The 19,516-nt window shown below is 45.2% G+C and overlaps 1 protein-coding gene across 1 annotated transcript in view; it reads right to left on the reverse strand.

The window, feature by feature from the left end:
* Positions 1-4,682: 4,682 nt before the first annotated feature.
* Positions 4,683-19,516, reverse strand: part of LOC147663287 (TRAF-interacting protein with FHA domain-containing protein A-like) — a 35,505-nt gene continuing 20,671 nt past the window's right edge. Inside the window, exon 2 of the mRNA XM_086950556.1 lies at positions 4,683-5,900. Coding sequence (XP_086806682.1) covers positions 5,364-5,885 — 522 coding nt within the window. The 5' untranslated portion in view covers positions 5,886-5,900 and the 3' untranslated portion in view covers positions 4,683-5,363. The remainder of the gene's footprint in view (positions 5,901-19,516) is intronic.

Raw genomic sequence — 19,516 nt, forward strand, 5'->3', positions numbered from 1 at the left:
CTCCCTATCACCCTCGTCACCCATCTTCTGTAGTACAGGCTCAACAGATGGGTCCTGCTCATGGAAATAGAAATCTCCAAATGCCGTTGGCGCTCCGGCGCCAGAACCGGACCGGGGGTAGGATCGGGGACGCCACCAATAGCAGGCGCCGGGGGCGACACGTAGGGCCGGCGTCGGCGAGGTCGTGAGGTCGACCGGCAATGACCCGGATCCGGAAGCGGATCCAGAGAGGGCCTGCGGCGCCGGGACCGAAGTCGCCGGCGGCGCCGGGGCCGAAGCACCCGACGACGTCGGAGCCGAAGCACCCGACCCACTAGGCCCTCCAGCCAGGGCCGTTGGGCCCGGAGGCGCCACGGAACCCGGCTGAGGAGGGAGGGACCTCAAGGCCATGAGGTACCGCTCGATCTCCTCAGGCGTCGCGTCTTGCCCAGGGACCCGAAGGTGTGGGGCAGGCGGCGACGACTGCGACTCTGGCGGAGCCGCGTGGGTGGTGTCACCCGAACCCCCGGCCGCATCGTGGGAGCGTCGGGGTGGGTCGGAGGAACGATAACGTCTCTCCGACCTCTTATGCCTCTTACCTGAGGACTTGGATCCTGACGACCGATGACCACTCCCGGAGCTGCGAGGGCTCCGACCCCGCGACCTGTCCCTCGACCTCCCGTGGGGCCGGGACTGGGTGCGGGTGCGGCGCGGGGCCGACTGCCGGAACTCCAGTCGCTTGCGAGACCGCTCTCGCCTAGCCTTAGTCGTCAGGGCCCGGCAGTCGGGGCAGGCGCGGTCCGAGGCCTAAACACTTGAGGCACCGGCGATGGGGGTCGGTAACCGACATCAGTCGGTGGCACCTGGAACAGGGTTTGAACCCGGGCATCCCTACCGGCACCGTTGGAGTCGAAGACTCGAGTCGAGAGATGATCAAAAAGATCAAAAAGTTTAGTCAAAAAAGACTAAGGGGTAGAGCTTCTCCGGATCTGCGCTAGCTGGCATCGAAAAAAGAAGAACTGACGTCAACGCGCATGGGTGGCATCTAAGTACTCCAACGACGTCATTCCGGCGCTAACGATGCCGACGACGGACGCGGAGTCGCGGACGGCGCCTGCCGGCGAGCAGGGGTATTGCTACGCAAAATTTTCCGGATCCAATCTGACGCCTGGGGATATTCTAAGGTAAGGAATCTATCACTAACGTGTCTCTTTCAGATAGTTGAACCACAAACAGATCTGCAGTTACTGGCCCCAATAAAACACGTCTGGCCAAAGGAATGTGTTCACCTAAAATATCACAAAGCTATATGCCACATGTAGATTGAAATACTCTGCCAATCAGGACATAGCATGCACACCACGCATAGTGATCACGCGTTCCTTATGTCGGACATTTATACACATACACACTGACCCACACTAGCTCTCCCTGAGGTAAAGAGCCAACCTTGTTAATTTACAACTGTAATACCATTTAAGAATGCAGAAATCGGTTTATGGTACTTCACAAGATGTGTATAAAACCAGCCAAAACTTTGAAAACAGAGAGACTTTCCTCAGACGCATTCTGCCAAGACTCCCCCGGCTGCTGAGTTTAATTAAACCAACTCATTTTTTTTTAGAGTTTTATGTAGCGCAAACTTGACCCGAAGGTATCAGCGCGCTTTACATGCGCACCAGTTATGTTACACAAGTACACATTCATTCCTTTTTGTTAGGCTGTGGAGGTTGTGTGATTTGGCCAGAATCACAGAATGTTGAGCGTCATTGCCGAGTCTCGAACCTGGTTCCCCAGATTTGAGATCGACCGCTCTAGCCCGTTAGGCCACATCCTCTCCCTTAACTTGTTCCTGTTTTGCCAAAAGCCTCTTGTGTTTTCATTTCTTTAAGGTAAATTTATATACGAGCAACAACAATGTAAGATTCAATTAATCAAAGCAAAGAAAAGAAGAAAAATACACTCTGCATATATGTCCATATATATATTTGTGTTCTACAAGATTAATCTTACATTAGGATGTAACAAATGTATGTACATGAATGTTCTAAGACCTGGCTAGTCATCTGTTAAGAGCATTACCCATCTTGAATAGTTATGATCTCTCTCTCTTCCTCCCAACTTTACTCTCCCCAAGCCTTGCCGTGATGGGAAGGATGTTCAATACCATTAATGGAGATGAATCAACAAAGCTTCCCTGAAGAAAGTTTCTCTGTCTACACAGGTCAATTGATTTTGTTCTGTTTACTCCCATTCATCTGAATGGAATTTTTTAATTCTTTATTTGCAAAAATGCTCTCTATTGTTGTTACTATAGTCCTTTAAAAGCTATATCATTTGAAGAAGAGCTTTGTGGCACCTTGAAAGCTAGCGCCTGGTATCCACTCTGCATCCTATTTTCACTAAGTCCATTTAAACATGGGGTGTTTGGATAACAGTTTGAAGAAGCTACAATGTTTTCACAGGGTGCTGTTAATAGTGTCTACAGTACATCTCTTTTCCCCATTCACACCAGTTAAAAATATGAATTTTATGGGGATGACAGTTTCATAGTGTAAGTAAGACAATGCCCATTGGACACACTGCAGCCTCAAACTCCCAGAGCATCTCTGAGTTTGTGGATTTTTCTTATATTGTTACGTTGATGGTACTTCAAGAATCTTTATCCTCCCTCATTGTAATTATATTGACACATAGGGGCTGATCACGATGTGGGTCGGAAAGGCTCCGAATGGCATTCGGTTAGTCAGTTCGTCGGTCGGACTCCTCGAATCTGATTCAGGCGTAAACATTTCCTAGACCGTGTCTGTTGGAATGCTTTCTGACCAACCACATAATAAGGCCCATATTTGCGTTACTTTTTCATCTTAGCTGTTATAAAGGAGCAGAAAAACATAATATTAAAAGACATCTTTCTTGTACGTTATATATAGCACAAAACAGAACAGTTCTTTGGAGTAATGCAGCATTGCAAGCCATTCCAAAATGTGTGTACTCCACTCCCTGGTTCATCATTCTGGAGGACCCAAACAGCATCAAGATAATATACACAACTGTAGGAGGAGCACTCCATAAATAGTAGGGTGACTCCGGTTTAGCCCCATTTGCAGTTAACAGAAAACACAAAAATGTATTTTGATCAAGATGGTATTCTGTATTTTTTTCTCATAGTGTAAAGGAAGAATACAGCCAATGTGTTTCATCCCGTAGACAACAAGTCTTCTTCAGGGCTGATAAAAATACATAAAGCATGCTAACCAAATAATAAAATTACATATACTAACACTCTATGACCATTAAAACATATTGACACATACAAATATAAAACAAACGTGGCACTCATGACCACTCAAAAACACGTGTCCCAAAGTACCAAAACAACTTGTGCCATATGTATTTTTATTTATATATATTTACATATATATTCATAATACATTTATCACAAACTTCAGTAAATTATTTCACACTGCCATCTTCTTTATTACAATATTATATCTATATAACACTCAAAATTCCATCTCGATTTTCCTCCTTCATTAGAGTGCAAAAGTTGTCTGCTCATACATGAAAATTAAGTCCTATTGGGAGAGATGGTCTAGACCCCTATGCTTCAAACAATCGTAAAAAAATCACATGGAAGAACATATTGACCTGGAGTTAGAATAAGTTACTAATCAATCCCAATTTGAATGGTATTCACAAACGCTCACCAATTGGTGCAAATTAGGGGACATATTTATCAAAGTTTGCGTCACCCTTGTGCCATGCAAGATAATGCAAGGACGACACAAAACTTAGATGAAATTTACTGTGCCATGCATAGCCACCTTGCGCATCCCTGCGGTGCTTGGTAAATCTGGATTAAGGCAAGACAGAACAAATTACTACCTTGCATTACTCTGCCTCAGGGAGGTGTTTCATGAATGGAGCGTGGGTGTTCCCACGCACCCACCCATGGATTTTGGCGCATTCCCAGGTTTACCATGAGTGACAGACATGGGACTGCATCAAAATACTACTCCTTCCCAGGGGAGGCACAACAAGGAGAAATATCTTTATTTCTCCTTGGTTTCCTCTTTCTATGTGTGCTGCAGTCTACAGCACACATGGAAAGAGGAGAATGCCTCAAAGGATTGTATTTGTCCACGAAGATATCCCTTCCTGCACAAAACAATCCTGCCTGCAAAGCAGGCACTATTGCACAATAGAACAAGGGAGCCTGCGTTTGCTCTAGGATGCCCTCAGCGCGCCAACGCTAGGAGAGAGCAGGAGAGCGATGTATGACGGTACGACGCGTACCATCACAACGCGTGCTTTAACAACGCGTCCCTTACAATGCAAGTCGTTACCACGACTTGCGTTGGGGGCGCGGATTGAGAACAGTATAATTTACTATTCTAACACCAGTCCCCGTGGACACTAGGGAAGGTGTTGGAATAGTAAATAGACTATTCTTAATCCTCTAGCGCCCTCCAGCGCAAGTCGTGGTTACGACTTGCGTTGTAATGGACGCGTTGTTAAAGCCTTGCGGAGTAAAATCCACGTGATAAAGGATGTTTCCCGCAGGAGAGCACACCATATTGTTAAAAATGGAGCATTCCTGCCCCCTTTCTGTCATGCAGCGGAGCAAGTTGTCTTGCTGTGCTGCAATGCATGACATTTTGATAAATCTGCCCCTAAATCTTTAAGGAAATTTAGTTGGACACAGCAACACAAAATTGCCCCAAATATGTATTTTAGGGACAAAGAAAAACATATGCCATTCTAATCAGTTGATATTTCACATTCCTGTTAATATAAATGAATATTTACAGCGAATCCTTTTAGGTAAGGGATTCGGTGTAAATGTAAATGTGGGTGTGCTTGTAAAGCACACTGTGACTCCAAGGAGGATCCAGGCGCTGAAGACCGCTGGGGAACCCGTCCTGGATTTCCCTGTGAGATGGTCCCTTTCTGGGTATCTCCAAGGTGAAACCAGGCATCGCCGTTGTAGAGATGAGGCAAGCTAATGCCCAGAGTTGCGAGTGTGTTCCATGGTTAGAGTAGGCACCGAGGCGAGAATTATCGAGTCCGCTGACCCTGGTCCACGACCCTGCCGCTTCAGGAATTGAACCCTGGTCCCGGGCCGTTTTCTGCTTACGGGTCTGCCGCCTCTAACCAGTGAGCCACACCACTCCACTGTGTGAATATTCCTTGCATTTTATGACTTAGTGATTTTTCATTGGTTAAACTACTGAGTCATTAATTTCATAACACTCGATGTTCTGGTCTGCCTTCATAAGTTTGTTAAAGGTGTACAATGAGACCTAAAACCAGAGTTTCTTGTGCCCTTCCAGTTACGTTTTGCACCGCCACTACAGTTTCAGCTGTGGGTTAATGAACACCTAGTTCGGGGCAGGGTTCTCAGGGCCATGTTCAGGAATGGGCTGCAGTGAGGGGGCGATGAGAACCTCCTGTAGAAGTGACGTTGGTGTTAATTCAAAATAAATCTCAAAATATTCCATAGAATCCCCTGGTTCCTGCTCCACCAAGAAGTGAAAGTCTCCAAAGCGGATCATACATTTGCTGGGTAGTTCCATTTTATTTAGGTAGTTCAGCTCCACATTGTTCACCCAGAGTTTGGTCTTTCTGCTCATGTTCTTGATCTCAAAACTGATATCAGAGCTGTCAAAGTGTTTGAATACCTGCAGGAGAAACTGAACCCGGGAAGCGTGCTCATCCCACAGGGCATAACTGCAGGTATTGATGTTGCGTCCAAATGTAAGGGACACCTCTGTTTTGTATTTCTGCTTGCTAAGAAATGGAATGGCTCGAAAGACTTGCTTTTCGATATTCTGAGGATGGTACATTTTCATTGTGATGCAGGCCAGTGTCTCTTCTGTTTCTGCATCTTCAAAAGTCGCCATGAGAAATAGTTGGTTCTAAAAGCAAACATTCAGATTTACATGATTAAAGAATTTACATAAGTCACAGCTATCCTATTTTTTCAGCGAATTCAAGAAAGAAGGTTGCTCCGAGCTCAGTGGCAACCCCCCATGTACATCTGAAGAGAGGAAATACACGCAGCAAGCCTAGTGCCTTGAAATGTGTAGTTTAACCACCACAGTAACTGAAATAAAGAAAGGACAGCATTTTTCACAGATGAGACAAATGTGCACAATGCGTATTTTGATGTTTATTATTTCAGCTTTTGATGAAAAATTAAATACTATACACCTTCATCACACTCACACAGAGACCTTGTTTGCAAACTGTCTGTGCTTCTCTATTAAAGATAGTATGTAAGGTTTGTTTCTCTGCTCTTTATCCACCAGAACACAGAGGACCTCAATGTATGGTAAATTAGAATACAGTGGAGCCATTCCTAGCCAGAGAAAATATGCTAATGCATCTTGCGCTTTTTCCCCTCCTGCTAAATTACCCCATAATTGCGATCTTTCTTTCTTAGATCGAAGAATAACATGCGAATCTGAGTTATTTCATGCAATTTACACGCATTTTACATCTTTCTGAACAGTTTGCTTGCCAGATATGTTGTCCTTGCTTCATTTCTTTAAGGGACATTGCATGATAGCATTTTTTATGATTATGGTTTAATGCTAATTCTCTTGATTAACTAACTTTTGCTTTCTCTAGTGATACTATTATTTGCATAAATCTACAAATGCCGAGATCTGGAAACACCTTGTTGTGCAGGTGTTCCTAATGGTCTTGATTGTGCGTTAAAGTTTAGAGTTCTCCCTTTCGAGCCTATCAACAGCCCATAATTAATTAGGGGTGGAGCTGTGACAAATATATGTAGCATTCCATAAATCAGAGTCCTAAATTGTATATGTAGCTGCACAATACATTTCTAAGGGATTATGACTTCTTGTTTCAATTCTTAGACCCTCATTATGAATAGGCCAAAAAATACTGACATCTTTGAAACCTTTATTTGTGTAGGGGTTGGAATTATACATTATATGGAGTTTATCACACCAAGTAATAAAGGAGTGAAATAAACTCTGCACCCCAATAACATTTCACCATGCCCAAACTGCCAGAATGTAGCCAGGCTAAATGACCAGGACATGCAGTTTTTACTGAGATAAACTTGTAATAGGTGCTCAGTGCTTAATTTGCTGAAAAATAATTGCCAGGTCCCTCATCAGAAGGCCAATGCAGCTTGCACCACATATTGCCACTGCCATGCTGTCAATGTTAGTAACAACACAACTTCTAACGATCACACTCCTGCAAGTATGACAGTTTGGACTATTTCAGGCCCCCAGATCTATAAAGATGGCTTGGGTGGCAGGTAATATTATTTTTTATGTATATTGAATAAACAATTAACTGTTATTGTGGTAATTTCCAAATTAGCCAGACAATGCCACCTTGTGGCAGACTATCACAAGTCGGTGTTGACAATTAAGTGCCGGTGCCAAGCACTGGAAACCACCGGCTCAAATTAAGCATTGTAGGTGCTAAGTATGGCACCGACAAATTCTGACCCCCGCAGTATTGAATTTTAACAGATGTAATAAATATGGCCGCAGCACCTCCTCCGCTAATGCGGAGGAGCATTGCCCCACATGAAAAATTAAATGATAATAACATAACCTTATTGTCATTTTATTTTTATGGTTCAGGCCCAGTTTTTTTCAAGGGGCGGGGCTGAGTTGCCAGCTAGCAGGGGGAGGAGTGGTATATACACTTAAGTACGGAAAACGATAAGGCTGGCCATCTTGGGCTGGTCAAACCATCATGCACACTTTGCATGTTTTCCACCCAGTCTGCATTATAGCCTGAGTGGAGAACTTACCCAGGCTTCCACTCCCTCTCTGAGCGCCGAACCACGGTGTTCAGACCAATCACAATGCTGCATCAGCAGCGTCGTGATTGGCTTGGACAGACTGGTAGCCTGGGTGCTTCCTGTTGCAGCTTTCTCAACGAAGAAGAACGGAGGAGAGGCTGCGGCCAGATAAGTTCCGTTTTCTTTCTTTTTAACCCCTCCTGCTGTATTCCCCCCCTCTGGCCCCAACACCATGGCCCAATAGCAGCCGACACTGAAATATGGCACCTTCCTAAAGGGCTCCCGTAATGAAGGGCCTATGGCAGAGGGTTTTCTGCATGTCAACTTTCTTTGGATGTCAGTTTCTATGGTTTTTTTTAGCACCAGCTGGTACATAAGAGGATGGTCGAAATTACTTTAAGCGAAATTATTTCAAGCAGACACAGTTCTTCAAATTATCATGGCACACATCTTTGTGCTGCTCGATCCACCAAAGACTATAGTGGGTCGGGTTCACAAAGCCATTTCAACACCAAAGTTCAACTGAGGCGCACAAATGATCAAATTTATTAGCTCACATTTACTTTTTGCAATTCACAAAACCTGAATTTGTCCTTGTCAATCGCGTATTAAAGTGGAATTATGTAATGATAAATGTGAGTGAATCTGCTCCCCAGGCGAACAGCTGGTATCACTATTCAGAAAGAGTGTGTGGATGAATGCTCCATAAAATTGTTGAGGATGTACCAAAAAGGTCTTTCTATCTGGGGAAGCATGGGGCATATTACCAACGTTTAGCGATATTTACCGCTAACGATGCTTAGCAACAAATTTTTTAACGCTAAGCATCGCCGGAAATTATCGCAGAGATAACTTGCTATTAGCAAGGTTTATCTCAGTAGTGATAAAAATCCTCGCGCTAACTGCCAATTGAGAGATTATCTCTGGAAAACCAACGATAATCTCTCGAAATTTGGAGTTAGCTTGATAATAGGGGCTCACAAACTTAGCCATGATATCCACCTTCCATAGGATATCATGGCTAAGTCAGGCAAATACCAGGTGTAAAAAAAGCAGTGCTAACCGCGGTTAGTACTGCTTTTTTTTATCTCTAACAGGGTTAGCGAAATCCTTGATAATAGGAGAAATGTCGCTTAACAACATTTCTCCTATTATTTTTCTCTGGAACGCCCCCTTTGCATGTAAATGTAAATGTACAGGAATTTATATAGCGCAAATCACCAACCGGTCTCTAAGCGCTTGCTTAGGGAACCCGTCCTGGTATTCCCCTGTGAGATAACCCCGGCAGGGTATCCGCAAGGTGAAAGCCAGGCATCCCACTGCGAGGGGCCGTTGTGGAGATTAAGCAAGCTATTGCCCAGAGTCGCAGAGTGTGAACCCATGAATCGAGTAGGCACCAGAGAGAGAATTGTCGTGTCCATGGACAATTTAGGACTTAAGACCCCGCCGAGCCGGGAATTGAACCCTGGTCCCAGGCTGACCTCTGTTTCCAGGTCTGCCCCCTCTTACCAGGGAGCCACACTTCTCCACTCATTAGAGATGCAATGGGAAGCTTAGAGAAAAAGGGTGCTAACATGCGATTTTGCGTGTTAGCACCCTGTTGCTAATAGGGAGATAATTTTATCTCCGCTTTCTTGGCTTTTAAAGCCAAAAAAGCGGAGATAAATCCCTTGATAATATGTTTTCAAAACAGAATAAAAAAAAATAGCATGAGCAAATGCAGTTTTCTTAAGCTCATACAGGTGTGTAATTGCACGCTATGTACAATTACACATATGTAAGTGCTTAGGTATTTAAAGACCCAGCTGTCTCAGCTTTCCATTAGTACTGCGGGAATCCTTAGAGACCTAAAAACATCATAAACCTCCACCTTCGGGGCTAACTTGGAAAATCATCTGTGTGAATCAAGCTCAGCGAGCATACAGTGGTGGAAATGATAAAAGGGAGTGCAGAAACTCCCCTAAAATGGTATTGTTATTACAAGAAAATAGTGTTTAAAAGGAGTCACGAATGTTAGCAAATTTTTAACTCTACACGTTCAAACAACCATGCGCCAACAAGCCCAACTCTGCACCCAGAGGGGATTGGAAGGGCACGATGTGGCATAACGGCCTGAGCTCAATGTTTAACTTAATAAATAATAATAATAATTTCTTTATTTAGATATATAAAAACATATCTTTAAAAGATTCTTCCAACACATTAAGTACAGTTTTACAGATTAAAAGAATAGAAAAAACAGAATAAATTTGGCCTTTCTTATCAGTGCTTACTGCAACGTGTCAATTTAAAAATTAACGCTCCCGGACAATGCAGATGAGGTTAAAGTACATATCATTCTGCACAGTTATCAGCAAAGCCTTAGCCGTTTCCAATTTTTCTAAAATACTGTAAACTTGCAGAACGAATTTGGCCAAATTTATATTTAAAACAGTGTTCTCTAAGGACAGAGCAGCAATAAGGGCGTGCCTACAAGTCCGAACTCCCAGCCTATTCCATTCTGGCCTGAGAAGGCGTCTGCGTTGAAGAATAAAGAAAGGGCATGTACAAAGCACGTGCAGAATAGTTTCATTTGCTGCCCCACATCCTCTGCACATTGGATCGTCCCTTTTTCAACGCCATACTGGGAGATTTTTAAGGAAGCGCCAGTCTCCCAATCTAAGGTCGATCAGGCATCGCTTTAGATAATAAGAAAATGTTGTCAAAAGGTAATTGGCCGGGGATAATCGTTTATAAGAGTTGGCTACTGCCCAAGCATGACTGCGTTTCGCAAGAAGAGCTTTGTCCATGATCAGGGATTTCAATCTTATACCTTTTTTAATTGTGTTTTTAAAGACAGTCTGGCTTAGATTAAGAGCCCAGAGATCCGCAGCAGACATTTGTTGAATGTGGTCATTTAGGAGGCGGCCAAATGATACCCCCCGGGTTGTTCACACTGATTTCCTTTCAGACTAGGAATTCCAGGGTACCTGCTTCTGCCTGTCTTAATTTGTGGATCAGCTTAAGATATGAGCCAACGTTGGAGGCTTCGTATTTAATTAAGCCCAGCTCTAGTCTGACCTGTGCTGGCGAGGAAGAACTCAGCAAGCGAAACAATTTCTTGTAGAGTTTAGTTGTAAGTTTATTTAGGGTATTATTCATTTTACCCTTAAAAATCTCTACGCCATACGAAAGTGTGGGCCCGATCTTTGCTCTAAGCACTTCCAGTAAGGGCAAGACAGTGGGGCCTGAGAGTCTCCTCGATAGCTTTAGTTTAAAAGGAGTCAAAAGTCTGTCCCTCTCTCTATCTGGCTCTGTAACGTCCCATCTTTCTATGTCTGTGTATTTCTCTATTCTGCTGGCCTTCTCCTCTCTCCAATGGCTTTTCCGTCCTTCTCTCTTCCTTTGATATATTGTGTATGAACTGAAGAGAAAAAATTACACCAAAAGACATAATACACTAGCAGTCCCCCTCAGATGGATCTGGGAGCCAGTGGCGTAGCTAGACCATTGGCCGCCCAGTGCGGCCCCAGCGTTTGCCACCCGCGGTGGCATGTAAGAGCGGGGGAGGGGAAGGGGAAGGGTGTGCTGACGGATTCCTACGATGGCCTGGGGGGGTGCTGTTGCGATTCCCGTGCGGCTACCGCCCCGCAACGGCTGCTGGTAAGAGCTAGGGGTGGGTGGAGGGAGACCACCACCCCCAAAGCTGGTGCCGCCCAGGGCCCTCCGCCCCCCCTTGCTACGCCACTGGGAAGAGGAACACTGAACTTAAATATGTCAAATTAAAAAAATAAAAACTATGTATTTCCTTCTGTCTTTCTGCTTTGTATTTTGAATGTATTTAATAGATTCTGTATATTGGAGCATGCTTGAAGTTATCCCGCATGCCTCATCTGAGGTTACCTAACAACTTGCAAGACCTCTAGTTCTCAGTGGAACAGTTACTTCATGGAGACCATGCAAGAGAATGCAGTCGTGGGATCTTCTCAAGAAAAGTTTAATTTGGAAGATATTTGTTTTTTTTCTAAGAGATTGTAATTGTACATAAATCAGTATGTGCATTGGTGTAAAAATCGGAATCAGATAGACTAACACCATTGAGATGACCAATGATGATCAACTGCTACAATTCAGAAGCATAAACAATATTGCTTAGCCTTGTACAGAATACAGTTGTTTTTTTTAAAAACTTGTTTGGGCTCACAGTAAGTGTTAAAGATTTTTCAGATGTGCAGATTTTTGGTGACAAGTGTAAATTAGTAATTTTAATGATACAGATGACGGTAATCAATGAATTCATGATTTTGCATGAAAAAGATCTTTATTTTATTTAGGAGTATGAAAAATAATGTAGTATAGTTATGCCATATTTTCAATGTGAGACTCTGTTTAATTGAATTGGGAGCAGTTTCTGGAGTTCTGCTCATCTTCCTCCAGCTAATTTTTCCTTCCCAATCAGCAGCCTGCTGTGAGGCTTCTCTCTCTCCACCATTTCCGCTGAACATGGCAGTGACATCAGTAGATTGTAGTAATCGAGATAACAGAAAGCGTGTATTGTGAATGAAACTTTCCATCTTGTACATAAAGTATCATTTTGAAGGATTTCTGTTGGAAGTTCAGATGTAAGCATGCAAAAGAACATACTTCTAAAGGCTATTGTTTAAATAATGTTTCATATTAGATTGCACATCTCGAGAAAGCAGATGCTGGGAAAGAAAGAGCAAGATTACTCTTATCTTAAGAAAATGGTTAGTGTTAAGGACCCTTCAAATTAACAAAATTGTTTATAATTTGCCAATGCGATCTAACCATGGTCATACTGTGCTGAATTTGCAGTTTTATTAATTAAAATGCATAAAATGTGTATAAAAACCTTGTTTTGAAAACACGCGGGTGGGGGCAACTTCTCATCCCCACCACCCCGAGATTCTAAGTATTCTGCGATTTTTCTTTTTCACTAAGATTTGTCAGTACTCTTCTTGAGTTTGAATACTGGAATTTAGACTTTTATGATCTGACTAGGGTTCTACTATGATTTATGAATTTGTCTTTTTGTATTTCGGAGTCTACATGGCTAAAATCTACACTCCTCTGAAATATTGTATTAATGATTCTGTATTAAACCTTTTTTTAACTTAATTTTGATCTAGAGCTCAATTCTTGAGTGGTCCCAGTTTCTAAGATGGTTTCACTGTACTAAATGAGTGGAGGACATTGCTATTGCCACTAGATCAATGACAAGGGTTGCAGAGCTGAATTGCCAAAGGTAAATATTAGGGTTTTGCAGTATTGGGGTTCAAGAGATTATTGCAGTTTGGCTCCCTCAAAGTTTTGATAGCAGAGGATGGGTATCATCAGAGCACCTTCTATTGAAGGAGTTCCGAAGGATTTTTGTAGTTTTTGACCATTTATGCTCAAAACGGAGGAGAAAAGAGTTTTAGGATACGTGCCAATTTTCTGGTGTTGAATCCCCCTAGGACATGACTAGCCGTAATGACTGAGTTTCTGAAAGAATTTGGAATCTAACTATGAATCAGGAGAAATTTACAGCCTGATTCATGAAGTGAAATTGCGCCCGCAATCGCTGCGAAAATGCAAATGCGGGCGCAATTTCCATAATCGGCATTCAACAAAAAAATAGCGAATTCGCAAACACATAATTGCGAATTCGCTAATATATTCGCAGAATCCCGGCCGCTGAGCATTAGCGATTCGGAAATAGCGACACACCACGGATTCTGCGAAAATAATAGCGAAATCGCAAAATAATCGCAATCGGTATTCAAGAAAAATCGCTATTAGCGAAAAACCCAAAAATCGCAATTTGCACCGCGCAAAATAAGGACAACTCAAAGCAGGTGGTAACCATGAAAGCCATGGAAAAAAAACTTTCAAAAAACCGTTGTCCTATCACCAACAGGTACTGGCCTGACCAATCACACATAAGGACCTACATCAGCAGCAGCATTAGGAGTCCCACAATGCCAGGAATGTACATGGTGGTGAGGCGTCGCAGGCTAGACCGATTAGCACGGAGGAGATGCAGGATCCAGGACAGGATATTCCGCCAGCGGGTCACCTTGCTGGGCCAAACCAGAGGGCAGATATATGCTAAATACAGGCTGAATGGGGAAATGATAATGCAGCTAATACAGGACCTTGACCCCCTGATGCAGCACCCAACAAGCCGTACCAATGCTGTGCCTACACATGTGCAGGTATTGTGTAGCCTGCACCTCCTAGCCTCCGGAAGTTTCCAGGGGGTAGTAGCGGCTGCTGGGGGAATATCCCAGCCCACCATGTCACGCTGCCTCCACACTTTTGTTGACGCCATGCTCACCCAGCTACACCGTCACATCAAATTCCCCGCCAGCCAACAGGAATTGGACATGACCAAGCTACAATTCTACAATGTAGCCCATTTTCCACATGTGCTCGGATGTATAGACTGTACCCACGTCGCCATCTGCCCACCAGCTGGCATGGAGTATATGTTCCGCAATAGAAAGTGCTACCACTCCCTCAACATCCAGATGGTCTGCAATGCCAAGACATACATCACTGACATTGTCGCACGGTACCCAGGGAGTACCCATGACTCCTTCATTTTCCGGCACAGCGGACTCCACACACGACTGGCCAGGGGAGAGTTTGGGGAAGGACACCTACTTGGTAAGTACACTTTGATTGAAATGTCACATTGCAAAGATGTAACAGCGCAGCACAGGCAATCACCATCTGCTCCTCTCATTCAGGTGACAGTGGCTACGCCCTCCGTGAATACCTCCTGACCCCATACCTCAACCCTGCTACACCCCAGCAACGGCGCTACAATATTGCACACATACGGACAAGGAATTGCATAGAAAGGACATTTGGCCTGCTCAAGAGCAGGTTCCGCATACTGCACAAGACAGGTGGGGCCATGTATTACAGTCCTGAAAAGTGCTGCCGCATTGTGGCTGTCTGCGCAATACTACATAACATTGCAACCAAGCGCCGGATACCTGTTGACATCTCTGGCAGTGAATCCGAGGGGGACAACCGGCCACCTGCACATGCGCGCCATGCACAAGGGGAGAACCCAGCAGAAGGGCACAGACGTCGCAACCACATCACAGTGAACAGTTTCTAGTACAACCACTTCCATCACCCCACAAATCAACAATGCATGCAAAATGTAATGATGACACAACGCTAATGTGAGTAGCAAAATAAATGTATTTGTTAAATTCACAAAATGAAATATAAGGTTTCTGTCCAAAAAAGTCCAACAAACAGTATTACGCCATACTGCTGTGCATCAGTGCATGGCAGGCTTGACCTCAGCCTGTGCCATTGGTTAGGTGCAGTTCTCTAGGTGCGCCTAGTGCGCGTTCCTCCATAGCGCCTCTGAGGGGCATCCTCCTCCGGGGCTTCAGGCAATGGGGGGGTCCTGGTGCTGCGGGTGGGTGGTGGGGCCTGTGAGGCAGATTGTGAGCTGAGGCTGGACGCCCCCTCACTTGCATCATCACCCCCCACAACAGATGGAATAGGTGGAGGGTGAAGAGCAACGACGGCCGTTGTGAGGGTCTCCAGCACCCTCGTCATGTCCTCGCTGCACTGGATGATTGCGTGCTGCTGGGTCAGACAGCGCTGCGCCAAAAGAGATGTCGCATTTGCCGACACATAACTTGCCCTGCTGTAAGTGCCAAGCCGGGTCAATAGTTGGCGGTGTCGCCGGCGTTGCCCACTGCGCACTCTCAACATGGCACGGGTGTTGGCCTCCATGGCTGCAGCAATGCGGGCCATTCCATCTCCAACACCTGCCAGGTCTGCCCTCATGCCTTCCATGTGGCCTGCAACAGATGCCACATTGCGCCCAATCATGTGCAGTTGGAGCTGTATAGCTCCCTGCTGCTGAGCCTGGCGCTGGTGAATGCGCAGCATCCGTCTCTCGACGCTGAGCCGCGCCAGTCCATCAGCATTGGCCCGCCTGGTAGCTGCTGTGGAGCGCTGGCGTGACCTGCCACGCCTGCCCTGCTGGCCTGATTGTGCGGTTGGCCGCTGAGTGGACAGTGGCGCAGCCCCGGATGTTGAGGCGACAGCTGCTGGGGGTAAGACCGCCGGTGTTGCAGGTGAGCCAGTCGCAGGGGGTGTGCCTGCTGGTGTGGCAGTAGCAGTTGATGCAGGGGGCACAGGAGTGACTGCCCTGGCTGCGGCTCTGGGAGGAGCAGCGGTGGCAGGAGGCACAATGGGGGATGACATGCCAGTGGATGTGGGTGCTGCACCAGTTGCAGGGGGGACGCTGCTGGTGGTACTTGCTGCTGGTGTAGATGCAGCGGCAGGGGCTGGTGCCTGGGTAGGTGTTGGCACCTCCACCTCCGGGACGCCCTCATCGATCTCCAGCCTATCGCTGTCACTGGTATCGCCACCTGTGGGGGTAAGTGGTGGACCATTAGTTGCATGCATCTGGCAGACGTGCAGTTGCTACATGCATGCTGGGTGACATTCCCTGAATGGCAGTGGCTTTGTGTGCATTGGGACCTGTCTGGCTGCATTGTGGTACTGTCGTAAATATTTAATTTACTATCTTAATTTCTATGCAGGTAAGTACTTAATCAATAATAACTCAATCGGAAAGAAAGGAAACAGAGTCCGTGGTGTTAGAGTTCTTAGGGGTTTTATTCCTTAAAAAGGAATTATTCCGGAATAGGATATCATGTTCCTGCAACCACACAGGGTTCAGGAAGGGATAGAGCCATGTTTTATTGACAGTACATAGCTTATATACTTAATTTACATCATAGAAAACAGTGTAGTAGGCGTAACAGCTGAGAGAAGACAAGATAACAGCATCCACGTGTTACTAGTACGTAATCAGAAGGCGTGGACTAGGCGTAACTGTAGGTGTGTTCTAGAAACGTCACAGGTAGGTGTCACATGTGGGTGGCACTAAACAGAAATGTTGCAATGTCAGCAGAAATCGGAAGCTTGGATGCGCGCGTAGCTGTATGACGTGTGATTGGCGTGAAACTGGAGGGTGCAGGGGGCTTGACATTTGCACTGACGGAAAGAGACAGAAGTCTGGCATGTCAGATCAACTTGTGCTTCTATCATATCTGATATCTGATGTTTAGGAACTGAGCTATCTGGGCGGAAAGGTCTCTGGGGCAGAAGCTATTCTATACTGACTGTGAGTGCGTGTATAAGCGCCTGAGTGTCTGCATGAGAAGCGTGGGGGCATGGGCCTTCCATGGGAGCATGGTAACAGAGGCTATGAATTACTTGCACGGAGACAGGCCAGCCCTTTGGCTCTGCAGCTGGGGAATGTTTACTGAAACTAGTAGGCAGGAATGTATCTTCGAGGAGCGGAACAGATAACCCGAAGGTTGTAGTCAGTCTTGGCAGGCAGCAGGCTGAGCTGAGCGTGGTGGGCCGCGCTGAAAGTAAGGCAGAGTTCACAGGTACGGGGGCAGCCTGGGCAGCCTGGCTTTCAGAGTCAGAAGGAAGGAAAAAGCTCGATGGCAGAAATTCAGGGCCTACTTTGCCAGAGCAGAAAAACATGTAGAGTACACTACAAAAAGACGTTGGCATAGCATACTTAGGAACGGGCTATCCAACCCATTCAGGGTGGGTCTGAAAGAGGACATGTTAACGTTGGACGCAAATGTATTTGCGTCTCCATAGCTGGCACAGGAGGGAAGTTACATGCACTTTAACTCGTACATGGAGACGGTGGGGTACACGATAGGGAACATAACTTGACCAAAAATTTATATTTCCTCATTCCCTCCTTGTTCCCTACGGACCCTTCATGATATATCGATCATCATAAATTGATCAGTTTGTTCTTGTAACATAATTTGTTCGTCTCTCTTCCGTTGTCTGTTTGAGAGAAAACTGGAATGTTCAATGCACGATGTGGCACACAGTCCACATATCGCCGGCCCACACTGTAGGCACAGGCAGCAGCTGAATACTATGACAAGGCCAAAACCTAGGAAGGATAGGATCTTCCATCCCCAAGCGGACAACGTTGTCCAGAACCAACCGGACCAAGTCCAGGTGCCTGGAGTCTGATGTATTAAACTTGTAATTTTGTGAAGACGTGTAATAGCTTTGTATACAGATGGCGCGTTTTCTGGAATGAAAACACAGCAACTTGACCCGATGACCTTACAGGCTCCACCTCTATCTGCCAAGATGACGTCAATAACAAGACGATTCTGAAGGACAACAACCCGCATGGCGGACTGCTCCTCAGTTAAGTTACCTAAGGCGGAGGCAGTTTCATGTACTACAGCTTCAAGAGTTCTAGTTAATCTACGTATTAATTTACTGTTTTGGACGGGGCCTAAAAAGAAAAAGAATCCTTTATTAAAATCGGTGTACTGTTCCCATGCCGTTTCTGTATAGTCGACAAGCGGGAGATCTCTTCGGAGTCTATTCTTTACTAGATTTGGGTTTCTGTGATAATCAGGAGGGGCTAGGAAAACAGGTGGCAGAAGGAATGCAATATAACAGGTACCATCCCAATCTGGAGGCAGACGTATGTATGCGGTATGCCCACAAACAAAATAAGAATGACGGGTAGCTTTGAAGGATGACTTACCATGATCACTGAATTCGATCACAGTAGTACATTTACTATGACCTAAGTGTACTGAACCTTTCTTCCTGACACATAATTCACCAGTGACTGGTAATACTGACATAGCGGGCAGAGCTGGTGCAGCTTCGGATTCAACAGTAAGAATCATAAGGTTAATTGTGTAATTACCTAATCCATATACTTCATTTTCTAGATCAGTTCCTATTCTAATGGGGAGTCCCTCCTTATCAGGGTAACAGACGTTGAGCAGGACTAAGTTCAGGTTTCCCCAAACCCAGCTCCCGTCGAAAACAGCAATATCAGGATCTAAGGAATTAATTATTTTGAACCATGCACCACAGGAGCCGTTATGAGTGAATGGGTACGGAAAGAGGGGCAGAGCTCCCTTGTAATTCTGGTAGGGGGGGAGTCGGCCACATATCCAGCAGTTTGTAGCGTTATTAGTCTGATGGGAGTGATGTAACATACTAATGAATGTGTTGTTGCGCAGCGCAAGCCTGTAAGAAAGTTCATGTGGAGGTAACTCGCTAAAAGAATGTTCAGCAGAAACATTATAAGCAGATTGTTCATGCTTGAAAATAGGGCAATAGATTGGAAGAAGTACACTTGCAACAATTATCAGAATACTTAGAAAAAACATAATTAATAATGTCACTATACAGTGACTACGCAGTGATTTGCAGTATGTACGTTTCTTGAATTGTCTCTCTCTCTCTCTATCTCGATCTAGGGGATACATGTCAGAAACTATTTAACCGATTCACCTAGGGGAGGACTTAAACAATTAAACTGTCTGACTTGCTAGATCGAAGCTTGAGTCGGTACTCTTCTTGGGGAGTTTTTTCTCGTTCAGGTAATTTAAAGTCACTAGGTTTAATACAGTCTTTGGTGGGGGTGGGCGAGTCAGGGTCTGGTTTCAGTTCATTACATAATTTAATATGACTCGTGTGGACCCACCCCTTTCTGCCCTCCAACTTCACTGCGGTCCTCGTGGTAAGAAGGACGGTCTTCGGTGCTTTCCAGCGGGGCTCCAGCGGGCTTTTCCTGTCAAAGTTCCTCACTAGGACTATGTCGCCAGGACGGACATCATGTGGCTTTACATCAGTGTTGTCAGGAAAGGCTGCGGCAACCTGTGAACGACATGATTGGAGTGCAGACATCAAGGA

The sequence above is a fragment of the Lissotriton vulgaris genome, unplaced genomic scaffold, assembly GCF_964263255.1.
Source record: "Lissotriton vulgaris unplaced genomic scaffold, aLisVul1.2 SCAFFOLD_4312, whole genome shotgun sequence".
In the NCBI taxonomy this organism is placed as follows: domain Eukaryota; kingdom Metazoa; phylum Chordata; class Amphibia; order Caudata; family Salamandridae; genus Lissotriton; species Lissotriton vulgaris.